The sequence below is a fragment of the Carcharodon carcharias genome, chromosome 1 (assembly GCF_017639515.1).
Source record: "Carcharodon carcharias isolate sCarCar2 chromosome 1, sCarCar2.pri, whole genome shotgun sequence".
NCBI classification, from domain to species: Eukaryota; Metazoa; Chordata; class Chondrichthyes; order Lamniformes; family Lamnidae; genus Carcharodon; species Carcharodon carcharias.
The window spans coordinates 171361873-171387117 of record NC_054467.1 but is presented as its reverse complement, the minus strand read 5'-3'; the positions used below and the strand labels follow the sequence as shown (position 1 = coordinate 171387117).

The 25245-nt window shown below is 42.2% G+C and overlaps 1 protein-coding gene across 3 annotated transcripts in view; it reads right to left on the bottom strand.

Annotated features, from left to right (window-relative positions):
- The window catches only part of dimt1l (DIM1 dimethyladenosine transferase 1-like (S. cerevisiae)), a 72509-nt gene extending 53946 nt beyond the window's left edge, over window positions 1-18563 (bottom strand). For 2 of the 3 annotated variants that reach the window (XM_041186644.1, XM_041186559.1), the window contains exons 1-7: window positions 18160-18563; window positions 11969-12042; window positions 10723-10809; window positions 8110-8171; window positions 7868-7961; window positions 1850-1899; window positions 113-236 (exon numbers count right to left, since the gene is read on the bottom strand). In XM_041186644.1, coding sequence (XP_041042578.1) covers window positions 113-236; window positions 1850-1899; window positions 7868-7961; window positions 8110-8171; window positions 10723-10809; window positions 11969-12042; window positions 18160-18223 — 555 coding nt within the window. In that variant the 5' untranslated portion in view covers window positions 18224-18563. The remainder of the gene's footprint in view (window positions 1-112; window positions 237-1849; window positions 1900-7867; window positions 7962-8109; window positions 8172-10722; window positions 10810-11968; window positions 12043-18159) is intronic. The other variant, XM_041186476.1, reaches the window with a different exon arrangement.
- Between the last annotated feature and the right edge of the window lie 6682 nt (window positions 18564-25245).

The following is a 25245-nucleotide window of genomic DNA, read 5'->3' as shown; positions in this document are numbered from 1 at the left end:
AAACCCAAGTCCTTCCTGGTCTTGTGATTTTGTACCACACCACACGGTCCATGCCTCCTAAGCTATTAGAAAGCCTAAAGCACATATTAATTATGAGAATTCGGAGTGCTACCTTCATCAGGTGATCCACACGTGCCAATAACTGTGTATTGATCGAGAGCCTGCAGTATAGTTTATCCCCTGGTTTTGCAACAAGTCGAAGAGCAAATTCTTGTTGGAACATCAACACGGCACATCTGTGGGGGGAAATGTGTCAGTCAAGGCAGAAGTACATAACATGTAAAGAATAACACTAGTTATCTTTTCAATGACTGCAATAACCTTTTTTGCAACAAAACACATGCTTCCTTCCTTTCCCTCCCCAACACAAGATGACAAATGTCAAACTGCTCCACTACACTAGATGATGAAGGATGTACAATGGTGATTCACATTCAGTAGAATCTCCATTTGAATAGGTGACAACAGAAATTGGATAACTAACAGAAGACAGAGTTGGGAAAAGGGGGGCATTTTCAGGATTGCAACCTGTAATTAGTGGAATGCCACAAGGATCAGTGCTGGGGCCACAATTATTTACTATATATATATTAATATATATGACTTGGATGGGGTAAGTTAATGTACTATCGCCAAGTTTGTGGATGACACAAAAATAAGTGGGAAGGCAAGTGGTGAGGATGACAAAGAGTCTACAGAGGATAGAGACAGGTTAAGTAAGTGGGCAAAAGATTAGCATATGGAATGTAATGTGGGAAAATGTAAGGTTGTGCACTTTGGCAGGAAGAATAGAGGGACTGAATATTGTTTAAATGGAGAAAGACTGCAGAAGGCTGCAGCGAGAGGGATTTGGGGTCCTTGTGCACGAATCACAAAAAGCTAGCTTAAAAGTTCAGCAGGTAATAAGGAAGGCAAATGAAATGTTAGCCTTTATTTCAAAGGGAATGGAGTATAAAAATAGGGGAGACTTGCTAAAACTATGCAAGGCACTAGTTAGACCAAACTTAGAATACTGTGAACATTTTGGATCCCCTTATCTAAGGAAAGATATACTGGCATTGGAGGCAGTCCAGAGAAGGTTCACTAGGTTGATTCCGGGTATGCAGGGATTTTCTTATGAGGAGAGGTGAGTAGGTTGGGCCTGTACTCACTGGAGTTTAGAAGAATGAGAGGTGACCTTATTGAAACATATAAGATTCTTAGGGAGCTTGACAGGTGTTGAGAGGTTGTTTCCCTTTGTGGGAGAGTCTAGGACCAGAGGGCATAATCTCAGAGTAAGGGGTCATCCATTTAAAACAGGGATGAGGAGGGATTTCTTTTCTCGGAGGCTAGTGAATCTGTGGAATTCTTTACCGCAGAGGGCTGTAGAGGCTGGGTCGTTCTGCACATTCAAGGCTGAGATAGACAGATTTTTAATCAGTAAGGGAACCAAGAGTTATGGGGAAAAGGCAGGAAAGTAGAGTTGAGGATTATCAGATCAGCCACGATCTCATTGAAAATGGTGGAGCAGACTCATTAGGCTGAATAACCTACTTCTGCTCCTACGCCTTATGGTTTTAAATCATCATTGTGGGGGAGGAGGAATGGAGGAATCATAGTACACAGATCAAGTTCACATACCAGTCTTGATTCTCTGCCTCTCAAGAAAACTGTCTCTTTAGTGCCAACTTCAGTGCCTTTCCCTGGTAACTTATTCCATGAACTTTTTCCTTTGCTTGAAAGAGTTTTGCCAACCTTCCTCCTTATTTCCACTCTACATCATTTATTTCAACTCTACATCACGTCAGAGAAATAGACTGATTTTTCCTTTCACAACAGAGCTGGTAGTTCAATTTTCAGACAGGCTTACCTGAAGAATGGCCTGTGCAGCAGTAGTTTAAAAATAAATGGGGATGAGATCTGCAAAAAACATTGCAATAATTCAAACAACAGCTCACCACATACAGTAGCATCAACAGACCTTCACCTGCACTTAACAGTATATTACATGTATAAATCAGCCCATATGAAAACACTGCACTGACGCAAGGCACTAGTGATGTGGTAGCATGATCTTGATGTGGTGCCAAGCCTGCATTCGTATCTCTCCAGGAACACTTGAGGTATTGCTACCCAGCTTACCAATCAGGAAGCAAGATTTAGCTGTGTGCAAAGATTTCACCCAAAGTGGTATTTTGTCCTCTATAGAAAGTTTAGCTAAAAGCTATCCAAGGTGCTCATAGAAATACTACATAGAAAAAGGCCATTCAGAACAACTTGTCCATGATAGTGTTTATTATTCAGAAAAACAGCTGTCCGAGTTCCATGCACCAGTTTGATTTCCTATTTCTTTTATTTCCCTTTCAAGCACCAATTTAACCTTTTCTTATATTGACACGCTCTCTGTTTCAATCACTAACTCTGCATTGCATAGCCTCATAAATTTCAGTGGAAAAGGTTTATCCTGCTCTCTGTCCTAAATCACTTACATTTGAGATTGTCTCTTCTGCCTTGTTCTGGACCCCTCAACCATTGGAAATGGTCTATTTATATTTAATTTATCCCATGTCATTATAATTTTTAACACCTTTATCAAATCACCAATAACATCCCTGCTCTAATGAAAATTGCATTTCCAACTTACTTTTTAGTTGATTTCACCATCTAATCTTTCAAGCCTCAAAATTACTTACTAGGCCTCCTATTTTAGTATCATCTGCAAATTTGGACACCATTCCACCTTGTTCCAAAATGAAATCAAAGTGAACAGAAATGATTCCAGAATAGAACCCTGTGGAACACTGCTACCCATTTCCAACCACTCTGAACTGCCCTTGACCCCTACCAAAGTGGTTCCTCCCTTCAAACCAGCTTTTCATCAATTTATTAACCTCCCCTAATCCCATATACATTAATATTTTCCAACGATCACCTGTCTGGTACCTTGTCATAGAATTTCTGAATGTCTACATGCACATTCAATGCAATTTCACCACCCACAGTATTTGTTATCTCCGTAAAGAATGCATCAGGTTTGTCAAACACAAGCTTCCTAGTTGATGTGTTGGCTTTTTCTAATTATTTTCCCTTCATCTAGAAATGTTGTTATTTCACATTTAACTAAAGATTATGAGATTGCTCATACCATAAACATTAAACTAAATGGCCTCCAATTCCCTTAATGTTGCCCCCTTTTTGAAAATGAGTATTACATTGGCCAATTTTCAGTCCTCCAGCTCATATCTCAATAAACTCTTAATAAATATATAATAACCTCATAGGAGAGTGCGAGAGGAGGACCCTGGGACAGGCAGTCAGCAGCACCTAGAGGAGAGTGCAACAGGAGGACTCTGGGACAGGCAGTCAGCAGCACCTAGAGGAGAGTGCGAGAGGGGGATCTAGCATCTAGTCTACACTCAGGTAGGAGTAAGGGTAAAATAAAAGCAAGGGTCCATGTTCTATTTAGCTAAGACATGTCTGGGGGAGCTCAGTCCTGTGATATGCATATCCTGCGCTACGTGGGAAATCCTAGACTCTTCTGGTGGTCTGGATGACCAGGTGTGCAGGAGGTGCCACCGACTGGAGCAACTCAAGCTCTGGGATTTGAAGCTTCAGCAGCAGCTGGGGACACTACGGTGCATTTAGGAGGTTGAGGGTTCGTGGATAGCATGTTTCAGAATGCAGTCACCCCACAGCTTAAGGAAGTGCAAGCAGAGAGGGAATGGGTAATCACCAGACAGAAGAAGGGGACCAGGCAGGTGGTGAGGGAATCCCCCGAATGCACCTCACTCGCAAACCATTTTTCGGCCTTGAAAAATGGTGAGAGTGACAGTTCCTCTGTGGAGGCCAACCAGAGCAAAGGTACTGGAACTGTGAGTGGTCCAGCTGCTCAGGATGGGAGGAAGTAGTATGGCAAAGCAATAGTGGTAGGGGATTCATTAGTGAGGGGAGTATACAGGTGTTTTTGCGGCCGTTGATGTGACTCCAGGATGATATGTAGCCTCCCAGGTGCCAGGATCAAGGGTGTTATGGAACAGCTGCAGGACATTCTGAAGGGGGAGGGTGAACAGCCAAAGGTCATGGTCCATGTTGGGACCAATAACATAGAAAGAAAGAGGAATGGGGTCCCGCAAACAGACTTTAGGAAAATTGAAAAGCAGGACTTCAAAGGTAGTAATCTCCAGATTACTCCCAGTGCCACACAGTAGTGAGAATAGGAACAGAAGGATAGAGCAGATGAATGCGTGGCTGGAAAGATGGTGCAGGAAGGAGGGCCTTAGATTCCTGGGGCATTGGGACCATTTCTGGGGGAAGGTGGGACCTGAACAAGTTGGACGGGTTACATTCGAACAGGAATGAGACCAACATCCTCACGGGGAGTTTTGCCAATGCTGATGGAGTGGATTTAAACTAAACTGGCAGGGGGATGGGGTCCTGAAAAGTAATTCAGAGGGGAGAGAAGCTGAGATGGAATTAGTAGTTAAAACGCTAGTAAGTGATTCTGGAAGGCAGAGGAAACACAGGCTAGATAAGGAAGAAGTGAGTTTAGCAAGCTAAATGGATTATATTTTAATGCAAGGATTCTGAGGAATAAGACAGATGAGCTGAGGGCACAGATAGGGAGGTGGAAATATGATATCGTAGCTATGGCTGAGACTTGGCTAAAAGAAGGGCATGGTAACAGCTCAACATTCCTGATTATAGGGCGTTCTGACAAGATAGAGAGAGGGAAGAAGAGGACGGTCGTTTGCAATATTGATCAAGGAATCAATTATAACAGGGAGAAGGGGTGATACCTTGGAAGGATCATCAAATGAAGCCATATGGGTAGAAGTAAAAAACACAAAAGGGGCAAACACGCTGTTGGTTGTGTACTACAGGCCCCCAAATAGTCAGGGAGAGATAGAGGATCAAATATGTAATCAGAGGGCAGTAATAGTAGGGGTTTTTAACTACCCAAATATTAACTGGGATAGTTTTAGTGTGCAAGGTAGGGAGGGAGCAAAATTCTTAAGTTGCATTCAGGAGAACTTTTTTAGGCAGTACGTAGAAGGCCCAACGAGGGAGGGGGCAGTTCTGGACCTAATATTTGGAAACGAGCACGGGCACGTGGAAGGCGTATCAGTAGGGGAGCATTTTGGAGATAGTGACCATAACTCAGTTAGATTTAGGATAGTTATGGTAAAGGATAAGGTTGGGCTGGGAATAAAAGTTCTAAACTGGGGAAAGGCTAGTTTTACTAAGATGAGATGCGATTTGACCCAAGCGGTCTGGGGACAACTACTTGTAAATAAAACTGTGTCAGAGCAGTAAGAGGCACTCAAGGAGAAGATAGCGAGAGTACAGGGCAAAAATGTTAGGATTAAGAAAAAAAAGAGAAGCTTACGGCAGATACCGAGGGCTCAATACTGCAGAGTCCTTAGAAGAGTATAAAAAGTGCAGAAGGGAACTTAAAAACGAAATTAGGAAAGCTAAGAAAACGCATGAGAAAGCATTGGTAGGTAGAATAAAGGAAAACCCAAAGAGGTTTTTTAAATATGTAAAGAGCAAGGGAATAACTAGGGAAAGAGTAGGGCCAATTAGGGACTGTAGAGGTAATGTGTGTGTGGACCCAGAAGACGTGGGTGCAGTCCTCAATGAATACTTTATGTCGGTCTTCACAATGGGAAAGGACGACGCAGACATATACATCAGGGTGGAGGACTGTGAAATATTAGAGGAATTTAACATAGAGAGAGGAGGTACTAGTGGGTTTAGTGACCTTAAAGGTGGGTAAATCCGCAGGCCCGGATGAGATGTATCCCAGGCTCTTGAGGGAGGCAAGGGAAAAGATATCAGGGTCCCTGGCAGTAATTTTCACATCCCCTCTGGCTACATGTGATGCCAGAGGACTGGAAGACTGTTAACGTTGTCCCATTATTTGAAAAAGGGAGGAAGGGATAGACCAGGAAATTACAGGCCAGCCAGTCTAACCTCAGTGTTGGGGAAGTTACTGGAAAGAATTCTGAGGGACAGATTATATCTGCACTTGGGGAGACATGGATTAATCAGGGATAGTCAGCATGGATTTGTTAAGGGAAGGTCGTGTTTGACAAATTTGATCGAAATTTTTCAGGAGGTAACCAGGAGGGTTGATGAGAGTAATGCATTTGATATGATCTACATGGACTTTAGCAAGGCTTTTGATAAGGTTCTTCTTGGCAGACTGGTCAATAAAGTAAAAGCCCATGGGATCCAAGGCAAAATGGATCCAAAATTGGCTGAGAGGCAGGAAGGAGAGGGTGATGGTAGAGGGATGTTTCTGTGACTGCAAGACTAATTCCAGTGGGGTTCTGTAGGGTTTGGTGCTGGGGTCTTTGCTTTTTGTGGTGTACATAAGTAATTTGGGCTTAAATGTAGGGGATATGATCAAGAAGTTTGTGGATGACACAAAAATTGGTAGGGTGATAAATAATGAGGTGTATAGCCATAAACTGCAGGAGGATATCAATGGATTGGTCAGATGGGTAGAGCAATGGCAAATGTAATTCAACCCGGAAAAGTGTGAGGTCATGCACTTGGGGAGGGCTAACAAGGCAAGGAATTAGACTATCAATAGTAAGACACTGGAAAGGACTGAAGATCAGAGGGACCTTGGTGTGCATATCCATAGGTCCCTAAACATAGCAGGGCAGGGAGTTAAGGTGATTAAGACATATGGGATACTTGCCTTTATTGGTCGAGGCGTAGAATACAAGAGTAGGGAGGTTATGCTGGAACTGTATAAAACACTGGTTAGGCCACAAGTGGAGTACTGCGTGCAGTTCTGGTCACCACATTATAGGAAGGATGTGATTGCACCGGAGAGGGTGCAGAGGAGATTTACCAGGATGCTGCCTAGGCTGGAGAGTCTGAGCTATGAGGAAAGATTGGATAGGCTGGGGTTGTTTTCCTTGGAGCAACAAAGGTTGAGAAGGGACCTGATAGAAGTGTATAAGATTGAGGGACATAGATAGGGTGGATAGGAAGGCACTCGTCCATTAGTAGAGGGGTAAATAACCAGGGGGCATAGTTTTAAGGTAAGAGGTAGAAGCCTAAGAGGAGAGTTGAGGAGAAATGTTTTCACCCAGAGGGTGGTGAGAATCTGGAACTCACTGCCTGAAAGGATGGTTGAGTCAGAAACTCTTGTAACATTTAAGAAGTATTTCGATATTCACTTGTGTTGCCTTAGCCTTCGGGGCTATGGGTGAAGTGCTGGAAAATGGGATTCTGTAGTCAGGTCTTTGTTTACTGGCGCGGACATGATGGGCTGAATGGCCTTCCTCTGTGCTATAGCCGTCAATGAGTCTATTATATGTATTTTCCAGTGTAACTTCTCCATTCCCTCAAGATCCTTGGCTCAAATGTGAGTCTTCTCCCAGTCAGGAATCTATTACCCACATACTGCAAAGTTAGTTTCATGCTGACTGCTGCTACACTTCAAAAAAAAAGTGGGGCCATAATGCTGAATTGAAATTAAGTTTACTACCTCAGCTTGATGCAACATTAAAGTGAAATGTTTTGAAAGCTGAATTTTTGATTTATTCTATATAACTTGTTGCGTAGAGTTCTACACTTAAAAGGTCGAGGCTACTTACTAAATTCTGTAACTAAAAGGGGAAGAAAAAAATCACAAAACTGTAAACCATTTACCATGTTCAGGCTGCCCAAACTGCAAACTGATAAATTTACCTGTAGATAGCCCTAGAAGGAAACAGCCCAATGTTTTTCACTTCCTCTAAACAGACATTGGAGGCTCCCCTCACTGCGGTTAAGGTAAGGATTGAAATTATGTTGATCCTAATAGTCATCCTGAACAACAACATAATCACCCTACTTATAAGCAAGTTAAAAAGTAATGCCAAGTTACCTGATATGGTAAGTTTGCTACGCAGGCATCAAAAAATGGCAAGTCTGTCTTCAGCACATCTCCAACCATTATTTGAAGTTTACTTGCCATAGGTCTGAAAAAGAATGTATACAGAAAAGCAACACAAGATTTCAACAGTGGTCAAAACTAAATTTCAAGGCATTTGCTATACAACAATTGATTTTGTTGATTAAGTCCATTCAGTTTACAGTTAAATTCTGAACAGTATTTATATTACTTACGTTCCCTGAACTCTCTTCTGCAGTTCAGCAACAAGTCTGGTATCAAGTTCACAAGCAATTACCTAATGTGAATACAGAAACCAATTCCACGTTATCGTTTTTGTATGCTAAAACGTACAGAATATCACCCTAGCTTATCTAGAGAAGTTTATCAAGCACGTGATACAGTAATAAGACTGAAGTATGTGAGAGGGTGGCAGCACAAGGACTGAACATCTAAGTTTAACTGTTGCTTGGTAGTGCAGAACTTGAATATTACTGAAAAGAGAGATATGTTGCCAAAGCTTTTCGTCTTGCACTCATCAGGACAAAGGCAAGAATGCCAAATTTCAAATAATCACAAAAATTTATACTACTAGAGGAAAGAGTGCTTTCAGCAATACTTAAGTTTAAAACAAAACATACATGCATACTTACAAAGCTTGGAAAAACTGACAACACAAAAAAATACAACTGAAAAACAGCCCTGAGTTAAAAAAAGTCCTTTGGGCATCAGGACTTTTGTTAGTGAAAAATGGTCCCACCTCTAATATAGAGAGGTGGCGACTGGGCACCAGTAAGCAGTATTAAATAGAACAGTAGGGCCTTCCAGTGCATTAGCTTAGGAGAAGCAAGCCAGAGGAATTGATTCTGGGCACAACTGTGAACAATGTGAACGGGGGTCCCAAATGCTTCACCTCAAGAAAACAATTAGCAGCAGATTGTAATGACTAATTGTCGGACAAACTTTAAAAATTTCCTCCTTGCTGGTTAAGATTTCTAAGCAGCCCACTAATTGTTTATGATAAAGATGTATTGTTTCTCATCTAGATTCAAACGACTTTCATGAGAATTTTGGTTTAAACAATTTTATAATTTTCTACTGGGCATGAATAGTTTGTTATCTGCCACCAATGCAGATTTAAAAATGTGCACAAGATAGGACCACAAGAGTTGCGATTTGGTTGTAAGTTGCTATATCACTGAAGAAACAGGATTCTGAATTATGCATGCACAATTCAGTTATACAAGGCACATCTGGAGTACTGTGTACAGTACTGGTCTCCTTATTTAAGAAAGATGTGAATGCGTTAGAAGCAGTTCAGAGAAGATTTACTAGACTAATACCAAGAATTGGTGAGTTGTCTTATGAGGAAAGGTTGGACAGGTTAGGTTTGTATCAACTGGAGTCTAGAAGAGTAAAAGGTGACTTGACTGAAACCTTTAAGATCCTGAGGGGTCTTGACAGAGTGGATTTGGAGAGGATGTTTCCTCTTGTGGGAAAATCTAAAACTCGGGGTCACATTTTAAAAATAAGGGGTTGCTTATTTAAGATAGAGATGAGAAGAATTTTTTTCTCTCGGGGGTCATGAGTCTTTTGCACTCTCTTCTTCAAAAGGCAGTGGAAGCAGAGTCTTTGAATATTTTTAAGGCAGAGCTAGACAGATTCTTGATAAACAAGAAAGGTTATCAGAGGTGGGCAGGTATGTGGAGTCGAAGTTACAATCAAATCAGCCATGATCTTACTGAATGGTGCAGCAGGCTTGAAGCGCTGAGTGGCCTACTCCTGCTCCAAACTCTTAAGTTCATTCGCATGTACAGACCTACACTGGATGACTGGAGTGCCTCCCAGTTCAGATTCATCCTGAATGTGAAGATCTAATTCCGCTGTAGCATGCAACAATTGTCTTATTTTCAACCAAAACCGCTGAAAACAATTGGCAAGCATGATAAAGGCAGCGTTTAAAATTCATTTGCAGAAGCAGTGATTTGTTGTTTGCAGGGCTGCAAGGGTTAAATACTTAACTGAGTTTCAGGAATATTCTGCATCTTAATTTATTCATAACTTTAATAATTTACTCATGACATGGATCTATAATTGATTTGGAAGTAGGAGGCAGGGACTAGGGATAGAGTTTATTCTTTGATTAGTACCATTTGACAAGCATTGTTCTCCAGGAATTGGGGCATCTGATTTTTACCACTATATATATATATATATATATATGACTTGGATGAAGGAACAGAAAGTTGTACATCCATGTTTACTAAGTTAGGAGGCACAGTAAGTTTTATGAATAGGAACAGGATGTTGCAAAGGACATACAGACTAATTGAGGGGGTCAAACAACTCAGAGGGAGTTCAATCAGGGGATCTGAGAAATACATCATAATATGTTCTTAATGATGAGACACTAGGAGTTGTAGAGAAGCAACGGAATCTGGGTGTCCAGACACACAAATTACTAAAAACTGGAGCACATATGAAAAAAGCAATCAGAAAGGTGAATAGAATATTGAAGTCTTATTACAAAGAACTGTGCACAAGTGAAGTGTGAAGTGAGCCAGGAAGGAAAACTGAAGGATGTGAGTGATATAGAAAATCACAGCAGTCTGTTGATGGCAGAAAGAAATAGAATAATAAGAAAAGCTGGGAATCTAAGTAGCAGCTAGAACAGACATAAACATGTTTAAAATCAAAAATCAGAAATAGGAGGCTGTAACAAAATATGAATTCCCTAGGAAGTTGTGTGGGAAAATGTGCAATTGAAGCAAAACAGAAATCCACAAAAATGTGATTAAATGTTTATTTGTGTGCAAGAACATTAGTTTGTACTTCAAACTGGCAATTACCTTTTTAGCCTTTTCCAGAAGTTTAACAGTCATGTTACCAGTACCAGGTCCAACTTCCAGAATGACATCTGTTGGTCTAATAGCAGCCTTGATGAAAAAAAAGGTAATAATAACTTATTTAATATGTATTCATTCCATATTGCTATGTATGAATATATAACTGATATTTTATGCGATTTGACTGTGTGCAATAATAAATAAAGTGTCATAGATACTTTCGTATCATAGATTGTCTGTACATACTAGAGAATTCCAGTTTTCCAGGATAGGCCATGTAGATATTTCAACTGACAACCTTAAAAGGAAAATATTACCACAAAAACTACTCAAATGTCATAAATAACTTCACTTCTGCATTAATAAGTATATACTAAGCGTTTCCATCTCTGTACTGAGTCATTTAACTGCTAACCAAACCTGCCCCTATAAGGCACCTGCACAGGTATTCCTTAAAGGAAATGGTATTAAAAGGTCGTGAAGTCAATTACAAGTTAATTATAATTGTTTAAAGTTTCTCTGGACTGTTAAGTTACTTGGCTCCACTTGTTAGCAACATCTGAAGTAAGTAAAAAACACAATGCGATAGGTTTTTTTTTTACTTTTTCGTGGTGGAGGAGGGGAGAAAGAGGAGAATCCCATGGCACAGTGATTAAAAACACTGCTATTTAGGACTCAAATCTAACCCACACGAATGAGATGAGAAGTTCTTCTTCTGACTAGCTGTAGAATCAGTTTGGATAGTCTGAACACTTAAGTGTTTAGGTCAACACAGAATTGTGTGTAAAAGCTGATCTATCAATCACAGATGTCATAAGGATAGCTACAATGGGAAGTGAAAAATTCATACTTTTGCATTAAAGGTGTTCTTCTGAGGCACCAGGAACATTTGTTGTATCTGATCAGTGCAATAACTGACCGAGGAATGCTTAGCTTTGTTCATGAAAGATTGTGCCATTTTCCAACATGGGCTTCAGATTGGAAGAAAAACAAAACCTACACAGCAGTACTTTGCATGGATAATACGTAGGGGTGTATTTACAATGAGAAAGACAAGACATTGAAGAATACTGGAGGCAGATGAACTGGATATTTGCATTTAAAATTTCAATAAACCAAATTTGTAACCCCATCACCCACTTTTTTCACTGCAGTTAAGAACCATCTATTGCACCTAGAGGTAGGCCAAAATGATAGCTAAACATGATTAGGCTGATTGAGCAACATAACGTACTACACTGTACTGTACCTTGTCAATGATGCTATTCACAATTAAAGGATTCTTCAGAACATGCTGGCCAATTCCAGTGTTGAACACAATACCTAAGCCAAAATAAAACATAATTGAAATTGAATTCATAACAAAGCAAAGTTAAAATATTCTCAATTTCACATTTCTAGCACATGGGGGTTTAAGGTAAAACTACACATTAATGTTCCAACGCCTATTATAAAATATTTTCAATCTGATCTTTCACACATATTCCGATCTTAATTGGGAGAGGCCAAGTCAATACTAAATCTACCAGAGCTTCAGATAGGCAACGTTACTTTAGTGTGCCTCCTAGACATAATTTACAAGGGACTTGCAGATGTTATTGGTGCTTTCTTATTAGGAGAATCATAGAACGGTTACAGTACTGGAGATGGCCATTTGGCACTGGATCTTTGCAAGAGCAATTCAGCTAATCCCACTCTCCGGCCTTTCCCTGAAACCCTGCAAATTTATTATCTTCAGGTGGTATCCAATTTCCTTCTGAAAGTTACAATTGAATCTGCCTCTATTACACTCTCAGGCAGTGCATTCCAGATCCGAATCACTCGCTGCACAAAATAATGTTTTCTCATGTTGCTTTTGCTTCTTTTACCATTCATCTTAAATCTGTGTCCTCCAGTTTTTGATCCCTGAACCAAAGGGAACAGTTTCTCCTTATCTATTTTGTCTAAACTCATGATTTTGAACACCTCTCTCAATCAAATTTCCTCTTAACCTTCTCTAAGGTTTCTCCAATCTATCCTTGTAACTGAAGTCCTTCATCCCTGAAACCAGTGCCTCTCTTTGTGCTTCCTGCCAAAATGTATCAGTTCACATTTCTCTGCTTTAAATTCCATCTGCCATGTGTCTACCCACTCCACCAGCCTATGTCCCGCTGAAGTTTATCAATATCCTTCCTCCCTCTCTTTCTCTTCAGATACCATGCCCTAAGAGGGCATTGGCAACCATGGACTTATGTTAATCTTGCTCTAGAGGTGCAGTTCATCTTTATTGGTGATAGACTCACAAAGTTTGCAAGGCACTTTAAATAGATCATTCTTTGTCTACCTGTCTCTTTCAGTGTCGGTATTTCCCATCAGGATCACACTTTCTAAATCATAAGTTCTTAAGTCCAAGAAATTCCAATTGTCTCTTCCTCCTGCTCCCAAAAATAGAAATCAGAAATGGGGGCGGGACTCCAGCATCCAAGTCCCATCCGCCCTTTTTAAAGGTCTTGGGAGTGAGCATGAGTCCGGAAAAATCCAGCTCGTGGACAGTCAGGTGAACTGCCATGGGCAGATGAAAGTTAATGCTAAGAAGTGTGATTTCTTTTGGTAGGAAGAACAAGGAGAGACAAGGGGCAGAATTGTCCCAGATTTGCACAAAGTGTGGTAAGAGCGGGAAAAAAGTCGTTTTGGTCGCAACCAGTCGCAATGGCTGGTTTTTGCACCATATTTATTAATTATGCAGCCACAGGAAACCACCACATTAATTATGCAGCCACAGGAAACACGCTGGCGGTCGGCCTCGATTTGCCCACCACGCCGTTACCTCGCCGCTCCCTCATGCAGGGCACCATATTTAAACTGTAGCCGCACGCGTTTATGGTTTAGTGCTTGCAGCCCAGGATGGCTCTGGTGAAGGCAAGGCCCAAAAAGCTAAGAAGAGTGCAGACCCCCTCCCGCAATTCAGTGATGCATCCATGGGACGCCTTCTGGACACCTTGGAGGCCAGTTACAATGTCCTCGAACCCCGTTGTGGCCCAGGAGGCCCATCAGTCTCACCACTCCGGCTTGGGAGGCGATAGCAGAGGTAGTCAGTGCCAACACTGCACACAAGAGGTCGGCCATCCAGTACAGAAAGAGGATGAATGATCTCATCCATGCTTATCACTCTAAACTCTCACATACAAGGCCATCACACATTCACTGACACCTCACTCACTGCCAGCTCAAGGGACGTCATTACTCACTCTCTCACACACACCCTCACATCTCTATCTGGTCTCATCTCCTCTGGAGACTGCCTCCTCAGCATCAACATCTTGAGGCCACTTGCACAGATCAAAATGTGCCCCCACAGACACCCTGGGATACCCCACCTCCCCAGTACAGCCCTCACCTTTCAGCCTCTTCCCTTGCCTGACACCACTTCTCCCCTTCCCCAAACAAGCCCTAGCACTGCAGCCATCGAAAAGCCACCACCGCCTTAGGCCAGTCTAGTATGTAGAGGCCTGCCGGTGAGCTCCCCTAAAAGTGATGTGGTACTACCTGCAAAGCCTGGCGCTGATGACCGCGAGTGCTGCCCGAAGCAAGGTAGGCAAACAAACCTCGAAGCCCTGAGCAAAGTGCAGGTCACCAGGTGCACGCCGCTTATGTACAGTTGTGAAGCATGCCAACATGATTAGATGGTGGGGATGATTCCGGCAAACAGGGCTTATAATGAGATGCTAAAGTACTGGAATTAGGTTCCCAATGTGTGGCTGTGGGAAATGCAGTCCGCTTCTGACAGGTGGAGTAAACAATTGCAAACTGGTTTCACAACAGCATGAAAGCAATTCTTGGCCTTCTCACCATATTGTGGCTCCCCCCACACCCTGCACACGCACCCCCCCCCCACACCTGGCATGATGCCGAACGCCAACGGGACCAGAAAATCCTGGCCAATATAAAATAAACGGTACAATACTAAAGGGGGTGCAGGAGCAGAGAAACCTTGATGTATATGTGCATGAGTCATTGTAAGTGGCAGGACAGGTTGAACAAGTGATTATGGCAAACAGAGTCCTGGGCTTTATGAACAGAGGCAAAGTACAAAAAAAAGGGCGTTATGATGGACCTTTATAAAGCATGGTTCAGCCTCAGCTGTAGTATTGCATCCAGTTTGGGCACTGCATTTTAGGAAGGATGTGAAGGCATTGGATAGAGTGCAGAAAATATCACGAGATTGGTACCAGGGATGAGGAACTTCAGTTATGAAGATAGATTGGGGAAGTTAGGACTGTTTTCCTTGGAAAAAGGAAGGCTGAGAGGATATCAGCTAGAGATATTTAATATCATGAGGGGTCTGGACAGAATAGACTGGGAGAAACTGTTTCCGTTGGTGGAAGGATCAAGAGCCAGAGAGCATAGATTTAAGGTAATTGGCAAAAGAAGCAATGGAGAAATGAGGAAAAATATTTTTTCACAGAGCAAGTGCTTAGGATCTGGAATGCACTGCCTGAGAGTGTGGTGGTGGCAGATTCAATCATGGCTTCCAAAAGACATTCTCAATGGGACCTTGTACTGGAATGTGACTTCAATGGAATGCTGAGAGTTTGGTGAGATGAGGGAATCTTAAATCTCTTTCTAAAAGTCTGATATTGTTTATACTAAACTGCAAGTACTGTTTAAATTCTATCTCATCCAGAGGCTTAAGCAAAGAGATAGAAGCTATCCACTGGCAGCAGCTATAGATAGTTAATTAAAGAAACTAGCTTGAACTGTTTTTCCTGTACCTGGGCTCAGCTAGTCCCTTTGTTTCAGAACATATAAATTCAGACGTTCTCAGTGCAATCTCGATGGAAGGTGCTGAGAGAGTTTGGTGAGTTGAGGGAGTTTGCAGGGGGATGGGGGGAGGAGGTACTCCTTTGCTTTTTTTCTAACTTTTTCACCCTGTAGGATTGGGTTCTTGCTCTACCACAGGGGAAGAAGCTAGCTGTTTGGTGAGTGCCTGGTGAGTGGTTAAGGTCTATTCTATTCCTAAGGTTTAAAATACAACAGGAATTTGTGGTAAGATTAATAAAGTACATAAAAGAAAATAAATAATTGAATAAAATAATTAACTAATTAATTAAAACACATTAAAGATGGCAGGACAGGTGATGGCTGCAGCATGTGGGAGCTCCTGGATACCAGTCTTATCCAGGGCAAACATGTCTGCAGTAAGTGTCTGTGGCTCGAAGAACTTCAGCTCAGAGGCATTGAGCTGGAGGCCGAGCTGCAGATACTGCGACACATCAGAAAAGGGGAATGTTACCTGGACACTTTGTACTGGGGGCAGTCACACCCCTCAGGATAGGGTCTTCTGATTTGGAAGGTGGCCAGGGACAGCAGCTTGTTACTGCAGCTGAGGCAGGTAAGTGGACCCAGAGTGCAGGAGTGTCAGCCTCTGCAGTTGTCCAACAGCTTTGAGGTTCTTTCTGCTTGTTTGGATGAGAGTGGGGGCTGCAGGGTGGATGAGCTGATTGACCATGGTACAGGAAGCTATTCAAGTGGAGGCAACATAAAGGAAAACAATGGTAGCAGGGGACAGTTTGGTAAGGGGGGGATTGACACTGTTCTCTGCAGCAAAGAGCAAGAGTCCAGACAGCTGTGTTGCCTGCCTGGTGCCAGGTTCGGACATCTACTCAGAGCTAGAGAGGAACTTGCAGTGGGAGGGGGAAGATCCAGTTGTTGTGGTCAATGTAGATACCAACAACATAGATAGAACTAGAAAAGAGGTTCTGTGTTGAGTGTATGAGGAACTAGGCACTAAATAAAAAGCAGAAACTCAAAGGTAACCTGCGCAATTTGCAAATTGGCATTGGGTACATTAAGTGACAGAGATTAATATGTGGCTCAGACTGGAGTGGGAAAATAGGTTCCAGCTCCTGGGGTACTGGCACCAGTATTGGGGGAAGTGGGGGCTGTATTGTTGGTACAGTCTACACCTGAACTGTGCTGGGACTGTGACAGGAAGGGATAGAGAGCACAAATTTAAGAATAAATCAGCAGTTAAGGCTAGATGTTGCAAAAATAATAAAAGGACAAAACTCAAGTCTCTGTATTTGTATGTACATTGCATTCAAAACAAAACAGATGAACTGATAGCACAAAATAAGTGTGATCTGATAGCCATTACAGGAACATAGCTACAGGATGACATAGATTGGGACTTGAATATTGAAGGGTACGTGACATTTAGGAAGGACATGAAGTTAGGAAAAGGTGGAGGCTGGCTCTGTTACCTAATGATGGTATTAACACATTAGAAATGGTTGACCTAAATCCAGAAAACCAGGTTATAGGAACAATTTGGGTTGAGGTAAGAAATGACAATGGCAAGAAGTCACTTGTGGAAGTAGTGTACAGGCCCACTAATTATAACTACACAGTAGGACAGAGTATAAAGGAAGAGATAATGGGAGCTTGTTGGGAAGGTAAGACGATAATCATGAGGGATTTTAAACTACAGATGGACTGGAAAAATCAGATGGACAAAGGTAGCATAGACAAGGAGTTCATTGAATGTTTTCGGGATAGTTTCTTAGAACAGCATGCTCTGGAGCCAACCAGACAGCAGGCTATACTAGACCTAGTATTGAGCAATGAGATAGGATTAACAGAAACTTATAGTAAAGGTGCCCATAGGTTGCAGCAATCATTATGATTGAATTTTACATTGAGGGGAGGATGAGTGAGTCCAAGACTAGCATTTTAAATTTATTAAGGGCAATTATGAGGGTGTGAAAGCAAAGCTAGCTAAAGTGAACTGGCAAATGAGGTTAAGACATAGGTCAATAGAGGTTCAGTGGCAGACATTTAAAGGGATATTTCAGAATTCACAAGAGTAGATTAATTTTAATGAGAAAGAAAAATTCCAAGACGAGGAGCCACCATTTGTGGTTAATTAAAAACGTTAGAGTATCAAACAGCAAAGAATGACAAAAAGATTTAATAAGGAGGGAAAAATTAGAGTATAAGAGAAAGCTAGCTAGAAATATAAAGATGGAAAGTAAGAGTTTCTATCAGATATTTAAGAAGTTAAAGTGAGCATTGGTTCTATACAAAGTGCATCTGGGGAATTAATAATGGAAAATAAGGAATGACAGGTTAATTGCACAGGTATTTTGCATCGGTCTTCACTACAGAGATTATAATTAACATCACAGAAATAGCTGCAAATCAGGAAATGGGGGAGATAATCAGGAAAATGACAATCACCAAGGAAGTGGTATTGAGCAAATTGCTCGAATTGCGAGTTGATAAATCCCCGGGTCCTGATGGACTTCATCCTAGAAATGGCTAGTGAGGTCGTGGGGTAAGCTTCCGGTGATGTAAACATCCCTCCGCTCAGACGCACTTTAGGCTTTTAATAAAGCGGCAGTTTGGGCCGGCCAGTCACCAGACTCCTGCCCTAACCTGAGAGAGGGAACCGGGTCTCACCTTGACTTTGTCCCTGTGCGTGTTTGCGCCCTCCATATTTCTTCTCGTTTTTAACTTTGGGCATTTCAGCGCGAGCCGTTCGGATCGAACGTTCCCGAATTCAAACTTCAAAAACCCAACAGCTGCTCACAGCGTGCGCCACCGATAAGCACACCGCCTCTCAGTGCGCCTGCGCCAAGCGCGCAACGGCTTCTGAGGCTGGCAATCCTCCAGGTCGGAGCTGAATTGTCTCATGCTGTAAACACAAAATACTGCGCATGCTGGAAATCATACTGTAAGCGCTGGAGGTGGAGATTCTACAATTACTCGCCATCGACCGTGATTAGTGTCAGAAAACATGATCCGTATAATTTGTTGATCAAGTTACAGCCTAGGTCTCAAACTTTGGTGTAAGGATTTTTGGTCGCTCGGAATGACGAAAAGCGAGTAAAGAGGGAGAGACAAGAGGAGATGCCTTCGCTGAGACTGCCCTGTTTAGCGCCACCTACAGGAACGATAGACACTGAGTCAAGCAGTTTCCAAAGTCAATTTCTATATGTTGGTCAAAGCTGCTCCTACTGGAAGTGTGATGGGCACTTTAACTGCCCTCCCTTTTCCCAATATCCTTCCCCTCCTGCAATATTCTATCACAACCCAATGTTAACTTCATATTTTCATGGGCACACTGCAGCCGGAGCTCAAATATCCATGACCATTCTGGCAGACTCATTTTGCAATTCTGGTGGCATTAGACACTGCTTGGTCTTGCCAAGCATACCTTGTGAAAACTGATGGAGATGGCCATTATCCATCCTATCCTAGAACACCTGAAGATAGGGTAAGGACTATTTTTGAAAGCAATCAAACTCATGGAGACAAAATCCCTCAGCCCGATAAATAATGTCCATGCATTTTAAAATAATTTAGGGAAGAGATTACAGAGGTACTATTGCATGTATTTATTATTTCATTAGAAAGGTGCCAGAGGACTGGCTAGTAGCTAACATAGAACCGATGTTTAAAAGAAAGATAGAACATGTCCAGGGACTATAGAGCAGTCAACTTAACATCAGCAGTAGAAAATAATGGAATCCCTACTAAAGGAGAAAATAGACCAGTCAGCATAACATCAGTGGTAGAAAATAATGGAATACCTACTAAAGAAGAAAATAGAAAAACAATCTAGAAACCAAAAAATATAATGAATGGTGAGCATAGACTTCAAAAAGGCAAGTCTTGCTTGACCGATCTCACTGAATTCTTTGAGGGGGTAACAGAGAGAGTAGACAAGGGTAATGTAGTAGATGTCAATTATCTGGATTTTCAGAGGGCTTTGATGAGGTGCCACATAATAGACTAATGAATAAGATCAGACCATGCAGAATCAGGAGCCAATTAATTCAGATAATGAAGCAGTCATGTACACATGCAGCACGGCCTGGATAACATTTTAGCTTGGGCTGATAAGTGGTCAGTAACATCTGTGCCATACAAGTGCCAGGCTCTCCAATAAGAGAGAATCTAACTGCCTCCCCTTGACTTTCAACAGCATTATCATCGCTGAATTCACCATCATCAACATCCTGGGAAATCACCATTGACCAGAAACTTTTTTATTCATTCATTGGATGGGGGCATTCTGGACAAGGCCAGAATTTATTGCCTATCCCTCATTGCGGAAGTGAAGATTATTCCATCACACTCCTGACTTGTGCCTTGTAGATGGTGGACAAGCTTTGGGGAATCAGGAGGTGACCTCAGAATTCCCAACATCTGACCTGGAGCAGGGTTGTGGTGGTGGGTAAGTTTGGGGTCTGCTGAGGGCGGACAGGAAAGATCAGAGGCTTTGAGAGTAAGGGTAGTGGTAGGTGGCATCCCTATCACATCCTTGGGCAGGCCCCTGGATCCAGGAGATAAATGTAAGGGCACATATGTCCTGAACCTTGCAAGCCCTCACCATTTGGAATCTGTCAGGTTTCCCCGAAGCTCAGGAAACCCAGCCGACAGCTTTTAAATTTCAAAAGCTAACTGACAATAAGGCTTGCCTCATTATCATATTTAAAGCTGTAACTTACCTCCTCAGTTTGGATTGGTTGCCCTTCTTAGGGCTTCAGTTAAGCCTGGAAATGGCAATTTGGATGCAAGTTTGGGATGGGAAACAGAATTCAGATGCTTTCACCCCCACCTAATGCAAACCCTTTTTTTTCAGTTAAAATTCAGCGCCAAGGCTGAGATCAATCACAGTTTTCACCACCTTAGCATCAGAAAAAAAAACAAAACCATCACCATTCAGCTCTATAGTAATATTGCTCCTTTATCATTGATTTCTTCTTGCTTCCTCACCACCCTGTCAAGGTAAACCAGACTATTTGTAATTTTGGCATCCTGTTCAACTGAGCTGAGCTTTCTATCCTCTGAACTTTATAAAATCTAAATTGTCTAAAATCATGTCTTTCTCCCCCATCATAACATAGCTGGTGCCCATACACTGGTACCCATAAATAGAAAATCCCTATCTTGTCTATGCCTTATACTGTATCATAGCCTCACTGCATTTTTATAATCTTCAGCCCCATACTTATCCCAAAATCTTTGATCATTTAAGTCTAGCCTTCTGTCTAATCTCTTTCCTCCCTTTGACCAACTATTGGTGGCCAAACTTTTATGTCGCTATGGAATCACTTTTAGGAAATCCCTCCCTAAAACTCTGTCTCTCCAGCTTTAAAATCCTTCTCATGATTCAATTTCTTTTGTTATGGTAAAAAGATGAGACCACTGTGAGTTTCCAGTAAGCAAAGGTTTTATTCAAGCATATGCTGGGAGGACAAAGCCTGGTTCTACAGTGTGTCTCTCTGATACAAAGGCTGCATAGCATATTTATATCTTTTAGTTATCATATTTCACTACACTGCCTAGTACAACCTCCGGTTACATACCAAATGAGCAGAATTATTCAGGCTGCAGGTGTCTCGTTATCTCACTGGGCGGCTGAGAAATGTATCGGTTCTAACGCCTCCCAGTCTGTGCTCTTATCACTCTTGTTTACCCTTCCTGTGAAATCCATTAAGTCTTATGACTTGTGATTATTAGTTGAATTCCCACAGTACCTTACCTATCATGCCTGTATTGGCATGATCAGGCTTAGAAAGAGCTCTCACAATTACACTTAAAGTTATTAATGTTCATAACTACATTTGACTACTTTAACAGCTGTTATTGCTCATCTTAATATCACTTATAATATCAAATTATTCCAGTTATCCCACGTTAGTCCCTCCGTTTGAATCCTTGGTCAAGCACTATCTGGCCCAGGAGGGATATTCCCAAGACCCTCTGCCAACCAGAAACTCTAGGGATCCTACAAGAGTCTGGTGGGCTTTGGGTCTGCTACCTTACTGTTCTCTTATGACTTTTCCTAAATCCTACTGACCTAATCTAGGCCCAGAACCATCATGTCATTAAATTGCTAAATCCTCATAAATGTTCCTGATTTTTGTATTCCCTGGGAGGGGAGTTTCAGTTGCAGTGGATACCAAGGTATACCTTTATTGGCCAGCATTACCATCCATACTTCCTGGGACACCATCAGTCTCTGATAACAGCAAATATAAAGACTAATTATTGAGACCACAACAAATGCAATGGCTGCTGCCAGCCTCCCTACTTCCCACCAGTCATACTGTATCCTTGCCATCTTGGCCCGATTACTGGCTGAGTCCTCCAATCTCCCAGTGTCATGAAGCTATTAATGTATATAACATTACTGGAAAATATTTTTCTTTTGAAATAGAGGTTTAGTCTGTGGGTGTGTTTTAATTGGATTAAAGCCAGCTAGTCTGGGTGCTTTGATGTGTACTAGTTTTGAGATGTAAGAGAGGTAGAGTGCATTTGCATTTTTTTGAATAGAGCATTCAAGAAGCGGGGTGAAATCTGACACCTAACTAGCAGAGACCAAGCAATATGTTTATATTATTAATAAAATTGGTACTATGAAAGGGGTTTTATTGTTAGAAGAGGTGGAGTTCAAAGAGGCTGGTGATACATTGAGAATTTACATTCAATGAGATATGCTGGGTATATCAGAGAACAATTTTGTGTGTGCAGGCAGAGGCAATGTAAGATTAAAGTAGCTGTAAGCCTACAACTGTCTCCACAGGAACAGAAGTGAGAGGAACCTCATTTTGAATTGGTAAGGTGAAAATGCTTTGCCTGGAGTCTGGTTAAGTCTATGGGTGCTGTTGCCTTAATAGAGATTAGTTTGGGAATTTGTTAAAAGTTATGATAGTAGTAATTTGTAGCCATGTGTATATATTTAACTTATGTAAATTAATAAAATGTTTCATTTAGTTTAATACAAAACCTCTCGAGGACTGGTGGTCCGATTCCTGAATTTAGAGCTGCATCTCAAATATACAAAAGTAAAAATATAGGTTATGACAGTTGTTTAAAGTTTCCCTCTGGGAATTTTTATTAACTCAGCTTTAACAACTGCTGGATCGTAACATCCAGCCTTTCCTGTGGCCAGATTCACCTGCACCTTTCCCCTTGTGATTCCTTGACAGCTCAGTTCCATAAACCTCCTGGTAGTGGCCAGAGCCGTCACCACCGCTACCTGAGCTATTTGACTCGGGGTGTCATTGATGTTTAACGTATCGTCCCACTGTGGACTGAATACATAGCCTGTGAGGGCCTTGCCTGTAAGGCAAAAGTCCCCACAGTAAAAGAGTAGTGATCTGTGAGCAGAAAGTGTGGTTATTGTCATACTCTAATTCTCCATATATGAATCTCATCCTGCCCATTGGAAAGCACCACTGCATAGGGGAGGTTTGGACTGCCTTGAAGACCCTTTAAGAGGTTTAACTGACACCACAATGGTAGAATTATTACTGATGGTATTACAGGAGCAGATGATGTAATGCAGCAATTCAGTATAACATTCCTGTGTTGTCATTAGGAGGGTGCCATTCTGCCTTGGGACCCTTGGGATCATACCCACTGGATCATACCTGGTACACCCACCCATTCTTTACCGCTCCCATGGATTCAATTTTGTATCCCCCCGCTGCATACGTTTTGTTAGTATATTCCTGTGGTATACTCAAGAAATTTTATTGTGTCTCCCTTGCCTGTGTAACTACTAATTCCTGTCATTCTTCCTCTAAGTTGATAAGGTTTAATTTCTCCACAGCTTAAGGAATTGAGGTGAGACAGCAGCATGAGGTAGCAGACCAGGAAAGAAGTGAGGGGGAGCAGCTCCCCCAGGACATGCCAGAAGTGAGGGATAAGGTAATGGTTAAGGGGGCAATGGAATGACCAGGATCTACCCTGCGGATGGCAAGGACCTTACCTGATAATGATGACTAGTGACATGTGTATGTTTGGAAGCATTGGTCACAGGTGAAACCTTATATCTCAGTCTTTCTGTCAGCAAGAAAGCAACCAGCAGTTTGCTTAACTATTTTCTTTCAGACAAATTCTCAGAGCAGTGGCAATCTGGAGGACAGCAGGAGCAGTAATCACCCTCTTAACAATAACAGCAGCATGGGAGGCACCCACCATGAACATCATTAAACCCACCTGTCCGCATCCAGGACAGCACCTAAAGGAGGGAGCAGAGAGTGGATAAGGAAACCGAGGGCTTGGATTTCTTAGAGAGTCACTACCAGTAGTCATCATGTTATTCAGGTTATATTACCATAAGGGGACAGTCTGGCTCACATAACAATTGCCCCGACTTTTACGCTAATAACACGGCTGGAAATGTGGACATAAAGGGAGTGTACAACACCAGCTCAGGTGTGGTATCTGTGTCCAACACAGGATTGAACATTATGGTGGAATTGACTAATCTGCCCCCATTTGTTTGTCATCGAATGCTGTGCCCAATCTTTTGTCTGCAATATCTGAACCAGCATTATCTATCAAATCCCAAGCCAACATGTCACATGCCCTCCCCTTAGACTGAGTCAGTCATATTATGATTTTTAACTCCTCTTGTATACCTTCCCCCTTAACTTGTATAGCTGCAATTTTTATTCAGTTCCCTGCACTGCAAATTGCAGCCCTGCGGTCTCCTTTGCTATCTGAAAGGCATAAGTGCTGTAACTTTTGTTTTGCCCAATTGGCCAATAAGACCAGGATGAGATTAGTCAAGTTGTACGTCCAACATACCCATTGTAACATCAACCAGGATTTTCCCGTCGGCGAGCAGGGGGATGGGGCCCGCTCGCCGATGCGTAAAATGACGTGGGATGGCGTCGGACAGAACTCCTGATGTCACCACGCCCCTTTTAAATTTTCAGGTAGGCAGAGGCTCAGCAAAATCAGCTGTGCGCCCGCCGATCTGTCAATGGCCAATTGAGGTCATTGACAGAGTCATTTAAGTAATTAATGGACCTGCCCGTCCAACCTTAAGATTGGCAGGCAGGCTGGGAGCCCTGGCGGGCATTAGAAAAAGCATGAAACCTCATCCATGGGCGGGATGAGGTTTCATGTAGGTTTTTAAAAATTTAGTGTTTAAAAGTTATGGACATGTCCCAACTCAAATGACAGTGTCACATGAGGGGACATGTCAGGGAATTTTTTTTTCTCTATGTTAAAGTTTTTTAAATGTACAGCCGATCTCTCTGAGGCAGCACTTTGCCTCAGGGAGATGAGTGCGTTCTTTCATGCGCATGCGTGAAAGAACGCACTCTCGGCTGACGGATTTCCCCCCCTCCCCCCCGCCAGCACAGGGAGCGCATAGCACTTCTGTGCAGACATCATGCTGTGCAGGCTTTAATTGGCCCACCCATGTAAAATGGCAGCTAGGCACGCCTCCGTACACCCACTCTTTAACTTCCCTTCCGATGGGGGAAAATTCTGCTCATTGTGTAATATTACTTGGGGTTTCCCAATTGTAATTATCCCACCCAGGGGTGGTGACATGGTTGCTGAGCACTTAGTGGGTTTCTGATACCTGCAGGTTGACAAATTAAAGCATCTCATATTGCTACAACCAAACCGATTAACAACATTTATACATTGCTCTTGACAATATTGTCCCTCTAATCCTGACTCTCAAACAAATGGGGGCAGATTAGTCAATTCCACCATAATGTTCAATCC